The sequence below is a fragment of the Stegostoma tigrinum genome, chromosome 19 (genome assembly GCF_030684315.1).
Source record: "Stegostoma tigrinum isolate sSteTig4 chromosome 19, sSteTig4.hap1, whole genome shotgun sequence".
In the NCBI taxonomy this organism is placed as follows: domain Eukaryota; kingdom Metazoa; phylum Chordata; class Chondrichthyes; order Orectolobiformes; family Stegostomatidae; genus Stegostoma; species Stegostoma tigrinum.
Genome location: NC_081372.1, coordinates 20,479,807 through 20,498,031, shown reverse-complemented (window position 1 = coordinate 20,498,031; position 18,225 = coordinate 20,479,807). Strand labels below are relative to the sequence as shown.

The following is an 18,225-nucleotide window of genomic DNA, read 5'->3' as shown; positions in this document are numbered from 1 at the left end:
TTATTGAAGGAGGGATGAATTTGCATTGGAAACTGTTCAGAGAAGATTTTCTAGGCTGATTGCTGGCTTGTGGTGATTATTTTATGCAGGAAAGTTGGGCAGTTGGGGTCTGTACTGAACCCTGAGCCTCTGGCTCAAAAGCAGGGATGACATCCTTTGCACCACAAGACCATGTAATCATTCATAAAGCTGACGAGAAAATATGAGTGTGAAAGCAAAGAAATGCTCCTCCAAAAATACAGCTGTACAACATGCTTTCAAAACAAAGCCAGTAATTTGGAAAAGGTTTCTATTAGATCCCTTAACTATTGTAGTGCAGAAAAATAGTTGGCATGGATATGATGGTGCAACTGACCTCCTTCTGTATCACTTTTAAGAATCTGAGATGAGCTTATTGAAACATTTAAGACTCTGAGGGGTCTTCACAGAGTAGATATTGAAAACATGTTTGCAGTCATCAAGAAATTTAGAACTAGGGGGCGTGCCATCACTTCTGAAGGGCACTTAGGAATGTGTAGTCCGTGTGCCTAAGTAAAGATTTAAGAAGTACAATTTCAGCTGAAGGCATCTCCTTTCAAGATAGAAGCAAAGGAATAGAAGATGTAATAGAATTTCTCCATCACTGGGTCTTTAATCTTTGTAATTCTCTACTGTATTGAACAGTAGAAGTTGGGGCATTGAATATATTCATGGCTAAGTTGGCAGATTTTGAGATTTTGATTTTGAGTGTTTCAAACAGAATGGAGTGTAGGAGACGTTAAATTCACAGAAATTGTAAGATGAATTTTCTTGGCCCCGGCTGATGAAGTAGGATAGAAAAGGGAATAGACCGCCTAAATAATAGACCGCCTCATGCAGGAAGCTCCCCAATGTGTTTCCCATCACTTGGGAGGCTGAAAGTGGGCTGGAAGAGAGATTGCTGCTCGATGAAGAAGGGCAGCCAATTGAAGTCATTAAACCTTCAATCAAGGATGACTTTTTCACACTCACTGCCATTTTTCTGGCAAAGAAATGAACTTCAGCTGTTTGCAGAGGATGGTAATTTAATGGAGGAGCTGTTGAATCCAAGAGCTTTATCCCCAAAGAGGGGGCTACAGCAGGAAAGACACACTCCAACTTTAAGCAGTGTTTGCCCAAAGGACCTGATGCACCAAAAAACTGAAAATATCTTTTATTTGAAAACCATTTGACCCCTGGGGTTCTGGATAAATGATTCCTGATGTGTGTCAAAGCTGGAACCCCCATTTGAAACACTGGCATAGATTGTGAAAAGCTGAGGCATCAAGCATGATTCTTGTGGTGTCCCATTGATCATAGTCTGCCAGCCTGAGAATGACTTATTTGTTACTGCTGTCTGCTTTCTGTCTGTTGACCAATCCACAATCCATGCTAGGATAGTACCTTCATGCCCATCCACTTTAATTTTGCTTACTGTGGCCTTCCCATTACTATGTGGGCCAGAGAAAGATCTTCAATTTTTGGATATCTCCATGTTGCATCTGTACAACATCCAAACTCCTTTATCTTCCATTAATTAGTTTGGAATGTGGTTATGTGCTGCTGCTATGTAGGCAAGCCAGGGAGCCAATTAAAGCATGAGTTTACCCCACAAGCAACAAATAAGATCACAGGCTTGTTAGTCTGTTTTGGGTGGAGGTTATTGATTGAGAAGGTGCCAAGGGGCCTAGACAACCTCTTACTCTTCTCTGATTGCTACCATTGGGTTTTTTTAACGACAGTCAAATGAGACATTTGTTCTATATCACACTTAGAAGAATGCACTGAAGAACGATCACAGAAAATGTATACACACCTTGAAGTGGGACTTGAATATATAACCTTTTGACCTTGAGTCAAGTTGCTCCCAACTGGGACAAAGTGAGTGACTCAGTACAAGGGAGTAAATCTCTGAGGTTTTGGTGGATCACTTGCTCACTGTGTTTACTTGCTGAGTCATCTGGAAACATTGTGACATTTTCCAGTGCAGTTCTTTTATTTGCACTTCCTCTGCATGGAATCATGAAGATCAAAGAACTTTTCTGACAGATACATCCTCTGTGGCATCCCTTTTGCATTGATCAGCAAGTGAGAAGTTATACAGGTTGGATTGTTTTAAGGTTCATTCCCATCACCCTTCTCCCTATTTCCATGAATATACCCAGTGCGTTATGTGGTACCGAACTGAGAAGCAATGACAGAGGCCTGTTTTTTTTTAGTTCATTCATCACACTCAGGTATTGTTGTTAAGTCTAGCATTTATTTGCTCTCAATAACTGCCCAGTACAAATAATATTTGTGTTTGTGCCTTTTTGGGTGAGAGTTATTGGTGCATCCCTTACTGAATATTTGCTCTGATAAGTGCAGTCTAGCCTTTGGTATTTGGAGATCAAATGGAAATGTATTTACGGCTTGAATTCTGCTTTTACTTCTCCTTTTTTCTCTCTACTGCACATGTTTGGTTTTCAATTCCTTTTTGTTTTAAGATTCCGTCCGTTAAGGAGAACAGAAAAATGTGTGACTCATCGCAACCCAGATATTAGTTATTGTTGATTTTGTGTACTTTCCAGGTTTTATTCAAGTTGGCAGCTGTGGCTCAGTTGATGACGCTCTCACCGTGTCACAACATCAGAACATAGGACCTCGGAGCAGGATCAGGCCATTTAGTCCTTTGAGCCTGCCCTCCCATTCATTTAGATAATAGCCAATCCGATTGTAGTTTCAATTTGACCCTTTTGTTTGTCCTCATAACTCTTTCCTCTTTATCTGTCAAAAAACCACGTAACTCAGCATTGAATTAATTTACTGACTCATAAAGAATATTACAGACTAATGATCCTCTGAGAGAAAAATCTTCCTCATCTCTATCTTGAAAGATAGACGTCTTAATTTTAACTGTGTCTCTTAAACAATCTTTGCCAATCTAATTCACCCAAACTATATGTAGAATAAAGTCAACTGTGATTATTGCAGTAGCGATCATAATTCTTCCTCGACACCCTGCCTTACAGTAGGGAGTTGGTTGGCGCATTTGTTTGACGATGGGTTTGTAATGCTGTTTAATACCAGCAGCATGAGTTCATTTCCTGTATTGGCTGGATTTACCATGAAGTGCTTCCCTTCTCAATCATGCTCCTTCCCTCAAGTGTGAAAACCATCAGAGTAAGTTACCACCAGTAATGAGAGATTAAGACTCTGGTGACTTTACTATTACCCTACAATATAATGATAGGCTGTAAACTAGTCCTGCAAGTGACCTTTCTTATTTCTTACCTCTCAGTAATGTACTGATGTCATTCGTTCTTAAATAATACAGCTCTCTCACCACTTTACCTACCTTCTTATCAGAAAATACTGGGTACCTTAAATATTCAGGACTCAGGCTTAGATCACCTTTGAACCATATCTAATGAGTATCAGGTTATAAATATGTATTTCAACTGGTGGTAAAGTTTATCCATTCTGTTTGAAATGCTACGCACATGCAATTACAGGGCCTTTAAGTCTGCCTTTTTACCATTTCTTGCAATATCAGGCCTTTATCTTCTGCTGCACTCTTAGATTTGGATGTTCCATTCCTTTATGGCACTCTCTGGTTATCATTGCCCAAATTACTATCTTGTTGTTTCCCTTTAATTTGCCAGATCATGTTGCCATGTTAGCAAACTGAGAATAGTCCTTGTGAGGAGTTGACTGTTTGGAAAATCCAATCTGGAAATTAAGTGTGAATTTTGGGGCTGTTATGTCACAGTGGTAATGTCCTGACTTTGAGACAGGAGGTCTGGGTTTATCTCCCACCTGCTCCAAAGATGTGTAATAATATCTATGTGCAGATTAATTGGAAAATATAAAAAAAAGGCACATAGTTGTTTCATCTCTAGGGATTGGGTTCAAATCCAGTCCAGACTGATGTTACGAAGATTACGAAGTCTTTAAACCGTCACTAATCAAGTTCTGAATGACAGCAAACACCATGTAATCTGTTTATATGCTTGAGCCAATAAGTGAAATATAATTTTTCCACAATAAAGATTTTTGTAATTTTTTTTCCCATCCGCTTTACAATCATAAAATAACTCAGTGTGCAAAAATAATCCAGAAGGAATTTTCAGGAAGCCACAGGTGGAGAGAAAAAAAAAACAACACTAAACTAAATAGAGATTTAGTCACAGAGTGCTTTTAATCTTTGTGTTTTATTCACTTCCAGTGCATCAATCATCAATACTAATTGAGGAAGGGATAGAGCCACAAGCAACTAAACCATGAGGAGAGTGAACATGAGATTAAAGGGCGCTATCAACAAAGTAGAAAACAAGTAGCAGTGCTTAATCTCATTGGTGATCAGAAACTAATTGTTGATGGTTTTTCATCTTGCTGCTACAGCTGATCTCTTAAATTCACGTCAGTTCTCCTTTGAAGGACAGAGATGGTGAGAATAGATCCCCAAAATGCAGCCACGCATCTGTGATAATATGACCTGTATAAATACCACAACTAAATTCTGGATGCTTTTGACAGATGAGGATTGGAAACCTTGCTATTGCAAACTAATGGACGTTCATTAGCTCCTTAGCAAGCAATCATTCCATAATCTCACAGGACCATAGGGCTGCTGTCTCATTGAAGAGAGATGGCTGGTGGTGGTTTAACCTGACGGTCACCACACCTCAAGTGGGGGGAGAGCTCGAGAAGGAGGGACCTTCACCGAAATTCAGTAGGAGAATAGAATCCAGTTCATTGAAGCCACTCTGCATCACAAAGCAGCCATCCAGCTGACTATGTTAACTGACTCGTATCGTTGTCAGTTATGTAAGTAGAGAGCTGGTTCAACAGGATTCCATTAGCGTCTTCTTCCCTTAAGTCCCAGTTTCATGTGATGTCGCATCACTAATATTGCACTCTGCCTATTTATACAACAGCCCCTTATGCTGCAACATGTAACATATGTAGTGCCCTTAACGGTGTCGCAAATAAAGTGCATATCATACACACATTATGTGAGTGGGAAAGGAGATGGCAGATAGCTTACCACATGACACTCTATGAGGTAGGGAAAACAGATTGATCCCGGAGGAGAGTCTAGAAGCATGAGAAGTGATCTTAATGAGACATAAGATTCTGAGAGGGCTTGAAATGGTAGCCAAGGAGGGCTGTTGAGAACTGGATGTTATAGGCTTTGAATAAAGGGTGAGGCAAGGAGAAATTTCTTCACTCGGGTGGTTCTGAAATTTTGGAATACTCTATGTGCAGGGTGATGGGTGTTTCATCATTGAATATCTTCAATATCAACATAAAGAGATGCATGGGATTTAAGGGAATCAAAGAATATGGAGGAAGGATGGGTAAGTAGTGTTAAGGTCAATGATCTGCCATGATCCTGTTGAATGGCAGTATAGACTTGAGTACTCTATGGCTTATTATGTTCTTTTGCATTTTGGTATTTAGCATTTTCAGTGTAATAACCATGGAGAATATGAACTTTTGAATTGAAAGATGGGAAGAAGTAATTTATCATGGAGGGGAAAGAAATCTAAACATATGCTGGAAGTCAGTACTCTCTTACTGAGACATAGCAGCAAGCCTAGAAGTTGCGAAGAAATGTCATATTGGACTCAAAATGCGAAGTCTTTCTTTCTCCACTGATGCTGTCAGACTTGCTGAGATTTTCCAGCACTTCTTGTTTTTATTTCAAACCTCCAGTGCCTTTAAATGACTTTGTTATGGTTATTGAATAAATCAATGTTTTCAAAACTACATTGCTGTTGGGGATTTCAATTAGTGTGGCTTTGGTTGTTATCTCTCAATCCTTAACACTTTACAAACATTGATCATTGGTGACTGATTAAAACAAATTCCATTATTTTACCATGTGAAATATGGGAACATCTGAGAATTTTATGTTGGAGATTGCATAGCCAAACTCCAGCTATTTTTTTCATCAAATCAGTGGGCAGAAATCTTGTTCGGAACCAGCAATCGAGTAGAATTCTATGGAATTTACAATGTAGAGGACCCTTTTGGCCTATTCCTGAGGGGTCTAACTTTATTGTTTTGTTATCCTCCTTTTAAATATTTTCTGAACCTTCTCTAGTGTTTCTAAATCGCTTTTCAAAAAAGAATCATGAACAGAGCTGCACACATTACTTGCCACATTAAAAACCAAAAGAACTGCGGACGCTGTAGATCAGAAATGAAAACAGTAATTTTCTGGAAAAGCTAAGGTCTGAGGTTGCAAGTCATGAGGAAGTGTCATTCGACCTGAAAGTTTAAACTCTGATCCCTGTCCACAGATGCTGCCAGACCTGCTGGGCCTTTCCAGCAATTGCAGTATTTGTTACTTCCCATCTTGTCTAATTCAGGTTCAAGTCAGGTTTAGTATATGAGTCCTGATGAAACCTGAAGTTTTAACTTACCATGCCTGCAGATTTAGCAAATTTGTACTGTTTTCTCCCCAGCATTTTGCTTCCATAGATGCATACTTTCTCTACATAAAAATTCCATCCATTTGAGAAAAAGGCTGGGAACTTGATTTGCTGTATTTTAGTATTTTTTTGACCTCTGTTGCTCCTTGGGACAGTCCATGTTTTGTGTTCCGAGATCACTTTGCTCCTTCATCCTGTTTGAATTCATATTTTCTAACATGTGACCTCCTTATTTTGCTTACCAAAATGTTGTACTTCACGCTTCCCCCTGAGGAGGTTAGCTCCTTCTTGCCCCCAGTATTTGTTCCTGTGGCTCGAAACAAGAACCTGTCCATTTTGAAGATCATGCTCTTTATCTTGAAGAAGGGTTCTGACCCAAAACGTTAACTTTCCTACTCCCCTGATGCTGCCTGGCCTGCTGTGTTTCTCCAGCTCCACACTGTGTTATCTCATCCAAAATTAAACTGTTTGTGGAACCATAATTTTGCAGATGACAAAAATGGTCTTCTTTGTCTCAAAGGATGAAAAAGTAAGAACTCACCTGAGATAGTAAAACTGCCGATGCTGAAGAATCTGAGATAACAAGGTGTAGAGCTGGATGAACACAGCAGGCCAAGCAGCATCACAAGAGCAGGAAAGCTGATGTTTCAGGTCTGGACCCTTCTTCAGAAATGGGCAGCTTTCCTACTCCTCTGATGCTGCTTGGCCTGTTGTGTTCATCCATCTCTACACCTTATTATCTCAGAACTTACCTGATCTGCCTGACTCTATCCCAATTTGCAAGCTTCTTGGAATAAATCCAGAGATCATTACCTGCAAGGTTCTGCTTCTTAAATGAGTTCCCCAATGCTGTTAGTTGGTCCCTCATCATAACTGCTTTCTGGTTCCTGTCCATATCATTGTTCCAACATAGACGAGAACGTGGCCATTCTGGATTTCTCTCTAAATGCTTTGAGATATCGGTTCCCCTGACAAGAAGTGGACAACATGGTCTTCGCGATTCCTGTTCATAAGTTTGTAATTTTTCTTTGAGCTCGTGTAAAGTTTGAGCTGACAACTGCTGTATGTGCTGCTCTTTTTATGCTGGGCTAGGGCTAATGCAAATAAAGAGTGATGTGATTTTGTATTTAGGCTGCAAAGTATAAATTTTACCTCCACCTGACTGTAAGATTTTACCTTTACAATTAAGATAGACTTGATGTTGTATGAAAATATTAAAATCTACCTCTTTGACTCAGCTTATCTATTCTTAAATATCTTATATGGATCATTATCATATTTTATTTGATAATATTTTGTGAACTGTTGCAGAGTGATGCCAACTGCATGAGTTCAAATCCAGCACCAGCTGAGGTTACAATGAAGGACTCTACTTCTCAACCTCTCCACTTGGCTGAGATGTGGTGACTCTAAGTTTAAACCACCACAGTGTTTCTCTCTAATGAGAGAGCAACCCTTTACAGTGAATTTGCCTTTCCCTTTGCTATGTTAAAGGTACTACATAAATGTTAGTCCAAGCAGTACTGTCATATTTCTTCTGCAATTATAATTTTAAAAGTCATTTTTAGCATAGTTTTCATTAAGGCTATGGTTTCCCAATTGATCAGAGAGAAAGAGAAAAGTGCTTAAATGTGATTTATTATGCTTAAAGAGTATTCTGTCTGTTAATAATTTTAATCCTTTTACTTGTAGGTTAAACCATGGGGAGTAGTAAGAGCAAGCTGAAAGATCCTTCTCTGAAGCCAAAGGCTGGAGACAACAGCATTTCCTCCAGCACACAGAATCTACGTTATGTACCTGATCCAACACAAGAATCCCAGTCGACACCTGCAAAAGCTTCAGGCCTGGATAAAAATAGCTCCAATGTTACGCCGTTTGGAGGAACTACGGAGTCAACATTATTTGGGGGGGTCATTTCGTCAAATGCACCTTCACCATCACAACGAGCTGGCCAACTGGCAGGTTAGTATGGGGCACTGGAGCTGTGGTATGGCCCTGGGAGAGGGAGAGAGAAGTTGTGATTAATTAGTAATTCTAAATTAATTTGAGAACGTCAAGATATTGATTGCTAAAAATTGGGAAGTTTCACAAGAGATACTTCTGAGTTCTTGATGTAAGATATTTATACTACGAAGTAGCAGGTAACTTTGTGTCATTGTGGGAAAGGTGTCCTTGGAGGTGATGCTGAGGGCAGATTCACCAGGCTTTTGCTGGGGCTAAGAGAGCCAAACTATGAGGACTTATACAGAAACTAGGACTGTATTTCCTGAAATATGTTTATTACGTGTGCTCTAATAATGATTTTAAGATGTTGCCAGGTGGTCCTCTGTTATTCAAAGGGAGGTGTAAATCAACTGACCTGACCCCTTTGGGGAACTCTCTGCCCCAAAGGGGTCAGGTCAGTTGACAGTTTTAAAACTATGTTTGATGGATTTACATTAGACTAGGGCATTAAGGGTTAAGGAACTAAGGCATGTCGATGGAATTAAAATATAGATCAACCACAATCTATCTAAATTGCACAACAAGCTGGAAAGGTCTAAATAGATTATGCCCAGGAGAGTTCCAGTCAATTGATGCACTTCATGCAGACGGAAAATGGAGGGTGGGGAGTGGGTTTCTATTGATTGGAGTCATACTTAAGCATTTAGTAAGGATGCTGTAGCCATTGTAATATGCAGCAGGCTTAATGAGCTAGTTGACCACTGCCTGCCTGCAGATGAGCTGAAATTCAGTGAATATTATGTCAGGAAATGGAGCAGATGCTTTACACAAGACCCAAGAATATCTGGTTGAGAAAGAAATATTGGAGGAGCACATTTTTGTTAAAATAGTGCCTGGGTGTTGGAACCCATACACTTAAAAAAAACATTTAAACTTGCCAATTCTGATTGAATATATTCCAGGAAGTTTAACCATTTGACTCTGTTACAGCATGTGACATTTTCCCTACTGTTTGCAAATGTTAATGAAAATGTGTAAAATCTTCTGTGATGTTCCCACAAAATAGAACTCCATGTGAAACATTAAGCAAATACCATTGTTTTGCCAAAGGTTTAGATTATTGTGACTGCTAATTGAAATGTTTGTAAAGTTTTGTGACTTTTTGACAATAGCAATTTCAAAAGCTAAAATCAGGGCCTAAATCAGTTTTCTGATTCCTACACCCTGCCACTTTTTATTTTGGGAGAAGTGAGGCTCATTGCTTAGAGAACAGTTTTAAAGGATCTGATTTTATGAACAAAACCCATTGTATTGAGAGAGGTCATCATAGGCGAGCATGACATTCTCTATCTCAATTTTTTTTCTCTTTTCCATAATTTGTGATTCATTCTCTCTGTCTCTCTCTTTCTTTCCCCTGTCTTCCCTTCCCCACCTCAGTTTGTGGTTCGCTTTGTCATGTTCTCTTTCTCACTGTCAGTTGCTGACAGGATAAGAGCTTGCAGGCCATTTCTAATGCTGTCATTCTCACAATTCCCAATGAAGGGATCTGTTCTGAATTGTCAGAAGACCAAAAGGGCTCAGAAAAGATAGTCGGCCATGCTTCAGTTCAAAGCTCTCTGACCTCTGAGTAGAAGTTTGCACAGTAAAGGCCTGCTCAAATATCAATGATGACAACCCCAGTGCAGTATTCAGGCAACACTGTACTATTGGAGGTGCCACATTTTGAATGAGATGTTAAACCAAGATTTAGGTGAATGTAGAAGCTGCCAGTGCACCTTTTTCAAAGGAGTGCACAGGATTTATGCCTGCTGTCCTGGCCAATATTAATGTCCAAGTCAGCATCCTGAGAGCAGCTTATCATATTGTTGCTTGTGTTTGAACATGCAGTCCACTAACTGGCTCCAGTTTCTTTTACTACCACAGTGAAGACACTTCATGAGATCATGAAAGATGCCACATCAGTGTAAGTTGTTATTTTTCCCTTAGGTTGCAAGCTACATCAATCAGGGTACCCTTCATATGTGAATTACACATCCAGGAACTGTTCCTGCCAAGCAGCATTTTGAGACTGATGCCCGATAATAGAGGCCCATTCTGCTCATTGCACCTACAACAGAACACAAAAAACGACACAGGATTCCCTTTCTCCTCCTTTCTTTTGTTCAAGTTTTTTTTATAGTAAGTCCATTTTTTAAAAAATCATTATGGTGGGAAATTCCATATTGGAGGAACCATTGGCATTAAAAAATATTCTTAACATCCTTTGGTGGTGAGCCAATGCTCTTTAATTACTGGCTCAATAGCAAGTACATTTTCCATACATCGAATCATAGAGTAATACAGCACAGAAACAGGCCCTTCAGCCCAAACGGTCTGTGCCATCCAGGTTTCCTAAACTGAACTAGTCTCCTCTTATCAAAATCTGTTATTCTTTTTAACAGTAGAGAAAATGTCTATATCATCTGTTACGACACAGAGGGAGACCATTCAACTAACCAAATCCATATAATCTCTCTGTAGGGAGTTCCAGTCTGTTTTATTCCTTTACACTAATCCAAAGCCCTGCCAGCAATTTTTTCCTCAAACGTATGTCCAATTTTTGTTTAAATCATGGATAATAACTTCCAGGTCACTCCCATTTTGTGTGTTAAAGAGTTCTTCCTCAAATTTTTCAAGCATCTGTTGTTGAGAGTCTTAAATCTGAGTCCATGTGATGAGGGCTGGTACAATAGTGAGGTCTATCTGTTTTACCATGACAGTGTAACTCCAGTTTATACCTAGTGTCAGCATTAAGCACTCTTAGAACAGCTACAATATTACTGCATGTCCGTTAACCACTTTAGACTATGTCATTTTAGTCTTTGTCACCCTTACTGTGCTTCTGTCATTTTTTTATCATTTATCGTTACATTTCTTCAGCTGGCCGTTGTACAAGTTACTATTACTGACTCCATCAACCACGTAAAACTTGGTGCAAGTCAGTCGGCTGCGTGTGCTGCATGATAACTGTTCAGTACATGTGAGCCAGTGTGACTCATTTAGTTTGTCCTGTAGTATCAAGTGAATTTCAAATGTGCAAGATGAAGCCCAGCTGAGTCAACACTGCAGCTTGTCTTCATTTGGATGAGACACAATGTGAAATAACTGGCAATGGAAACTGAGAAGTAATTTCCCCCTGTTTCACTTATTTTCTAATACGTCCTGTACAAATGAAGATCTGTCGTAGAGTTGTGCCCATCAAATTGATTTTATATTTCAAGAGATACTTGTCTGTCTGATCAATGACACAATTGTGCAGCGACCAATATGCAGTGCACATAATCTCATTCAATGACATCCTTACTTAATATCTAGTAAAAAGTTTGCTGTCTAGTTTGTAACTTTGATGTGATTTTATTTTAGAAATTATTTAATATAAGTTATTGAGTACAGGGATTGAGTGCTGTAGTTGATTGGCACAGTGTGTTCTTTCAACATCTAAGACCTGATGAAATGAAAATGTTATTTGCTAACATTTGTGGGCTGTCATGCTCCTCCTTTTAAGTTTCTAGTAAGTATAGCTTACAGGAGAAAAGCAGCACTGATTTTGTACCAGTCAATTTTGCTCAGTTGCTATATCCCCTCACGCCATTGTCAGAAAGTTGAGAAGTTTCACTGTAGACTCGGGCAGTCTGCTCTGGGTCTGGTGAATTGTCAGATGAAATGAAGACCAAAATTTTGTTTACTTGCTCAAAGTGAATGTAAAGAAGTCATGATGCTACTTGGAGGAAAGAAATGGCATTTTCCCAATGTTTAGCTGAATATCCATTTCTTAACCATCTCCAATGAAAGCATGTAACTGTTTACTTTCTCGCTGTTTATCAAATCTTCCTATTTGCAAAAGGGCAAACACATCTGCTTGTGTGAGAAGAGACTGCACTGCAAATGTAATCTGTGAATTGTAAACTGTTTTGGAACATCATAAAGACGTGATTAGATATTATTATAAATGTAAATCCCTACCTCTTTAATTTTCATTGAATTGAAAAGTACGGTCAATATAGAATATGGAATTACTGCAATCAGGTAATGGAAGATTTTCTTTTTGAGTTGGAGTTGAAGCACATTGTTGGGACATAATTCAGAAAGCATCACATCAAACTCTTAAAATTGGTGACTTGAAGTTGTTTAATAACATTGGTTACAATCCAGATATGTTATAATTCATGCTACTAAAGCACTGAACATAAAAGCTTAATAGTGAAAGAAATGTATGCACCAACTGGCTTTGAGTGAATATGCAGATTATATTTAATCTTTGCTCAAATTTTGTTTTTTGGTTGGGGTGTGCATTGTAGCTGTGTGCACCATGTTCACAGGGCACTTGGACACATGTTGGTCATACCTGTGAAGCATCTTGACCTGATTTTAGCAATACTGGGCAGGAAAATAAATGGCAGAACAAAGTTTCAGAATGAATGATGCTGATAGTCTGAAGGCTATCGAGCCAATCTATGATAGAGCACACTGAACATTCAGGTGCTGAGGGCTTGACGCAGTGAGAATTAATTTTCAGCTGCTGTGCATGTCATTGAGTTAGTAGATCATCAGCAAATCAGGCAAATAGCTTCCATATTGATTTTGCTTTCCTCCCTCTGGCTCTGTTGCATTGTTGTGTCTGTGATTTCACATTAGGCTGAAGCATCTAGAACAGCTTGTTCTTGCTGGGGATCTTATTTCTTCTTCTTCTTCAGTTTGAAGTTTCAGGCACTAATGTGGCTTTACAGCTTGCATGCAGAATCGACTTGCCAGATATAAAGATGCTCGGGGATTGGAAGTAATTATGAAGGCATTAACAACAGGGGAAGCGACATGGTTGAAAGTCAAGGGGTGTAAATCCGATGTGGTGATTTTCAGAAAAGTTGTCTTGATGTCAGGCATTACCAGCAAGAATATTTATCCCAAATTCAGGCATTGTGCCTCCATTTCCTGAATCCCTGCCACTCCATGCCTTATGACCAGTATTTTTCAGTTACAACAAGGCTGAATGCCATAGGGGCATTTACTGAATGCCAGGAATGCAAACCTGCTAGGCAAAGCACTTTTTTTTAATAACTTCATATAAGTTCAAGATCTTTGATGTCAATGCTTGCTTTCCTTTCTGAATGTTCACGTGATGTCAGTGAAATATGAACCGAGTCACTTCTGCAACAGCAGGTCACTCCACTCCACCAGAACATTGCCCACTCACCAAAGTTCTCTTCTTTTATCATTTCCTGACAACTCCTTTTAGAGCTCAGTGTTTGTCTGATAAAATTCCTGTGATGTGCTTTGAGTCACTTTACCACACAGAAATTGTTATATACGTGCATGTTGTCACTCAAAGAATTCTGAGCAAGGCAGATATTTACGTGCTGCTTTTCATGACCACCAGATATCCCAAAGCACTTTGCGATCACGGAAGTGTAGCCGTTGTAGCCAGGACAGCATGATAGCACAGTGCTTAGCATGGCTGCCTCACAGTGCCAGGGACCTGGGTTTGATTCCAGCCTTGGTTGACCATGTGGAGTTTGCATGCTCTCCCTGTGTCTGTGCAGGTTTCCTCCGGGCGCTGTGGTTTCCTTCCGCAATCCAACGATGTGCAGGTTAGGTGAATTGGCCATGCTAAATTGCCCCACCGGACACAGACTTGGTGGATTAGCCATGGTTAATGTAGGGTTACAGGGATAGGGTGGGATTCTGTTTGGTGGGCTGAATGGCCTCTTTCTGCATGCAGGGATTCTGTATCTGTTGTCATAAAGGAAACAGGGCAGCCAATTTGTGCACAAAGTGATGACCTGTTTGTATGATGTTGCTTGAGAGAGAAGTACTGAATGGGACCCTAAGGACAACATATCTGAATTTGTCTTTGAAACGGTGCTATGGGATGTTTAACATCTGCTTGAGAAGGCAGATAGAACCTCTGCCCATAGTGCAGTAGAGTGTTAATCTTGTTTTTTGTGTGTGGGTCCTGGAGTGGGACTTGAACACAGAATCTTCTCATTCAGAAGCTAGAGTGCTACTGACTTAAGGCACATTTGTATAGGATTTCTGAATCCTGTCTCTTAAATGTCTTAAATTCCTATTTTGTATAATCAAACTATTGATTATCCACAACCTTTGTCAGCACCATGGTCACTGATGTACCATGAGGTAAAATCACTGTAGAGAGATTTTTGTGAATTGAGAGGCCATCCTTTTCATACTCTGCCTCCAAACAATTAACATGCATAATATACACAATTACCAGGGAATGAAAAGTAGGCATAGGGTGGGCCTGGATGTGACAATGACTCTTTGTTGCTGTTCTTTATGTTGTAATAAGTCAATGTGTACTCTGTCATTTTACTTTTGGGGTCAGATTGATTAAAAAGCCTCGCCATCTGCACATATGAGCAAACTATAAATTGGGAAAATGTGGTTGAATTATTCTTTAATCGCTGCCCAATGAATGCATCAGCAACACTTTTGGGTTGTTGAAATAGTTAATTTACTTGCCCCATTGGAATCATATACCTCACAGGGTCAGAGCCTGTGACATTTGAAGTAAAAGAATTCTGGCATTCTTCCTCTTTCCTCATCTGGGTTAACGTGATAGAGGAATAACTATTGTTAACAAGAGGCTCTTGTCTTATCAAAATAGAGGAATAAATACTGTCAACAAGAAGAGACTCCTGTCTTGACATGTAGTTTATTCCAGATAGCAATTTGGTACAAGTTACATTAGTTGGTTTGATGTTATTATTAAGACTTTTGAGAGACACTGATGACGCATCTCTCCCTTTTAAGACCTAGAGGTATTCTTGCAATTTACCAGCCCAAGGCATTATGACATCATCAGATTAGGTGGACTTTGGTACAATCGACAATAATAACCCTTTCAGAATAATAACAGTACGCAACCTTTCCCCCAAGCTTCTAATTTGCAGTTAATATTTGTACATTGACCGTAACAGACCAAAGGCACAAAAGTTAAATTAGGCCAGTCAACTCATTGAATTTGCCTTGCCATTCAATCATGGCTGATATATTTCTCTATATCATTCTCCTGCCTTCTCCCTATAAACCTTGATCCCATTACTGATCAAGAACCTACCTATCTCTGCCTTAAACACACTCAATGACTAAGCCTCCACAGCCATCTTTGGCAATGAGTTTCACAGATTAACCACCCTCTGGCTGAAAAGATTCCTCCCATCTCAGTTCTAAAGGGTTGTCCCTTCACTCAAGCCCTAGGCTCTCATAAACGTGGAAACATTTATGTATATTCAGCTGCTTTCCTCACTACTCCACCTGTCCTCCAAATCTCCATCTTCACAAATTCAGGTGTTCTGGAAGTTGCGCAATTGTTCCAGAACACCTTTTGTTCAGACCTAGAGGATTGGTGGGTCTTTGGCTTAAGGACAATTGATTGTGATTCTGATCTTGTCTGTGCCTGGTCTGTAACCTTTCTCTACACTATAGGACCATTTATTCCATCTCCGAGGACATTGTTCCTGTTAACTAGTCCATTAGCTTGTCTGGTGGACCTTTAATCTTCTGAATGTCTTTCACAGAGAAATTCTTTCCTGCTGAATTGGGTAGTGTTCCCATAACAATATCTCAGGGACGTTTTATCTTGTAAATTTCCATCATGGAAGATGTCTGCTTCGTAGAAACAATTTTTGTTCTCTTCGCTGTATCTTGGATTTCTAAGTCAGATATATTTTTCTTATGAACAAAGTCTTGAATCTTCAGGCTTCCGTGGAGTTGTTCGCAGCTCATTGTCAATTTGTGCAAGCCAATCTTTATTCTCAATTTGTTGATAGCTCCGTGTTGAAATATGTGAATGCTTTTCTTCAGCTGGTTTGATCATTTCGATGCCTTCATTCTCCCTCCATGGATGTTCCACTGGTGCGTCATACATTTTCTTATCCTCAGTCATGGTACTAGACGATTGCTGCTGAGCAAGATCATTGTCACTAGTGCAGTTAGTTTTCCTTTGGAAGATGAATAATTGAAGTGTTCTTCTTGCACTTCTATTGTTGTATCCTCTGACATCAAATTCAAATCTGCGACAATTTGTTTTGCTGATAGTTTAATTGTTTACCTTCAGTTAAAGATTTCTCAATGAGCTTAAAGGCTTGCACAGGTTATTCACATTGTCAGTATTTGCATCTGCTCACAAACTCAGATGATGTCTGTCACCTGAAGGTTCATTAGTGATGATAGTAATATAAAACATTTATATCATTCTTACTTAGTCACTGCTTTCCTTCCAGTTGATAATATAAAACATTTTTTTTACTCCAACATGGGTAATATCAGTAGATTCTTTCTTCTTTTTGGGTTATACCGTTACTCCAGGAAGCCCAATGAAAACCTTTGTCCAACACACACATCACATCTCCGTCGCATATGTTTGGACGAGGCCAACTTCAACAAGGGAGCCTCCGAAATGTCCACATTCTCCCTCAACCAAGGACACCCCAGCTCCATTGTCGACAGGGCCCTCAATTGGGTCCGACTCATCTCTCACACTTCTGCTCTTACCCCTTCTCTTCCTTCCCGCAACAGCGTTAGGGCTCCCCTTATTCTCACCTACCATTCCACCAGCGTCCACATCCAGTAGATCATCAGACGCCATTTCCGCCACTTCCAGCATGATGCCACCACCAGATACATTCCCCTCCCCTCCCTTGTCCGCCTTTCATGGGGATTTTTCCCTCTGGGACACCCTGGTCCACACTTCCTTCACCCCCAACACCTCCCCATTGCCCTACGGCACCTTCCTCTGTAACCGGCGAAGGTGCAACACCTGCCCATTTACCTCCTCCCTCCCCAGTATCCAAGGGCCCAAAGATACGTTCCAGGTGAAGCAACACTTACCTGCACCTCCCAGAATCTAGTCAACTGCATTCACTGCTCACAGTGTGATCTCCTCTACATTGATGAAACGAAGCATAGACTTGGCGACCGCTTCGTAGAACATCTATGTTCTGCTCACAAAAAGGACCCTGAACTATCTGTTGCCTGCGACTTCAATGCACCACCTTGTTCCCTGGTCAACATCTCTGTCTCTGGCTTGCTACTGTGTTCCAGTGAAGTCCAGCGCAAGCTGGAGGAACAACACCTCATTTTCCGCTTGGAGATGCTGCAGCCCTCTGGACTCGGTATTGAGTTCAATAATTTTAGGGCCTATATGTTTCCATGCCCCAGCCCCCCACCCCACACACCAGCCCTTGTGACCACATAGCCTGCTACTACACTCCATCTGTTGTTAGTCACTAACAGCCCCCACTAACAACTATCCTCCCTCCCAGCCTGATGGTTAGCAACTCCTTTGTCTGTCCAACTGACTTTCTGTCTCTCTGGGCTCTATCCTATCGTTTACTCCCTACCCCACCCGCCTCCCTATTTTCTGCATATCAATTGATGCTTTCCCAGCCACCATCAGTTCTGAGGAAGGGCCACCAGACCCGAAACTTTAACTCTGTTTTCTCCTCCATAGATGCTGCCAGACCTGCTGAGCTTTTCCAGCAACTTTGTTTTTGTTCCTGACTTACCGCATCCACAGTTCTTTTGGTTTTTATGAAAATCTTTGTCCATTCTCTCTTGATGATTTAGACAACAAAAATTTGCTCCTGGACTCATTGTTTGCTGACTAACTTTTCGTCACGTCGACTTGCAGCTAGTATTTTTATTAACATGTATGCTATCTCCTAGAACTAGTTGAACTACTTCAAGGATGTGGAGGCCTGTGTGCATGCTCAAATAGAACATAGAACATAGAACATAGAACAGTACAGCACAGAACAGGCCCGTCAGCCCACGATATTGTGCCGACCATTGATCCTCATGTATG

At 40.2% G+C, this 18,225-nt stretch overlaps 1 protein-coding gene across 4 annotated transcripts in view; it reads left to right on the top strand.

The window, feature by feature from the left end:
- The window catches only part of LOC125461484 (proto-oncogene tyrosine-protein kinase Src-like), a 169,540-nt gene that overhangs the window by 72,330 nt on the left and 78,985 nt on the right, over nt 1-18,225 (top strand). For all 4 annotated transcript variants that reach the window (XM_048550317.2, XM_048550320.2, XM_048550319.2 and 1 more), the window contains exon 2: nt 8,112-8,381. In XM_048550317.2, coding sequence (XP_048406274.1) covers nt 8,120-8,381 — 262 coding nt within the window. In that variant the 5' untranslated portion in view covers nt 8,112-8,119. The remainder of the gene's footprint in view (nt 1-8,111; nt 8,382-18,225) is intronic.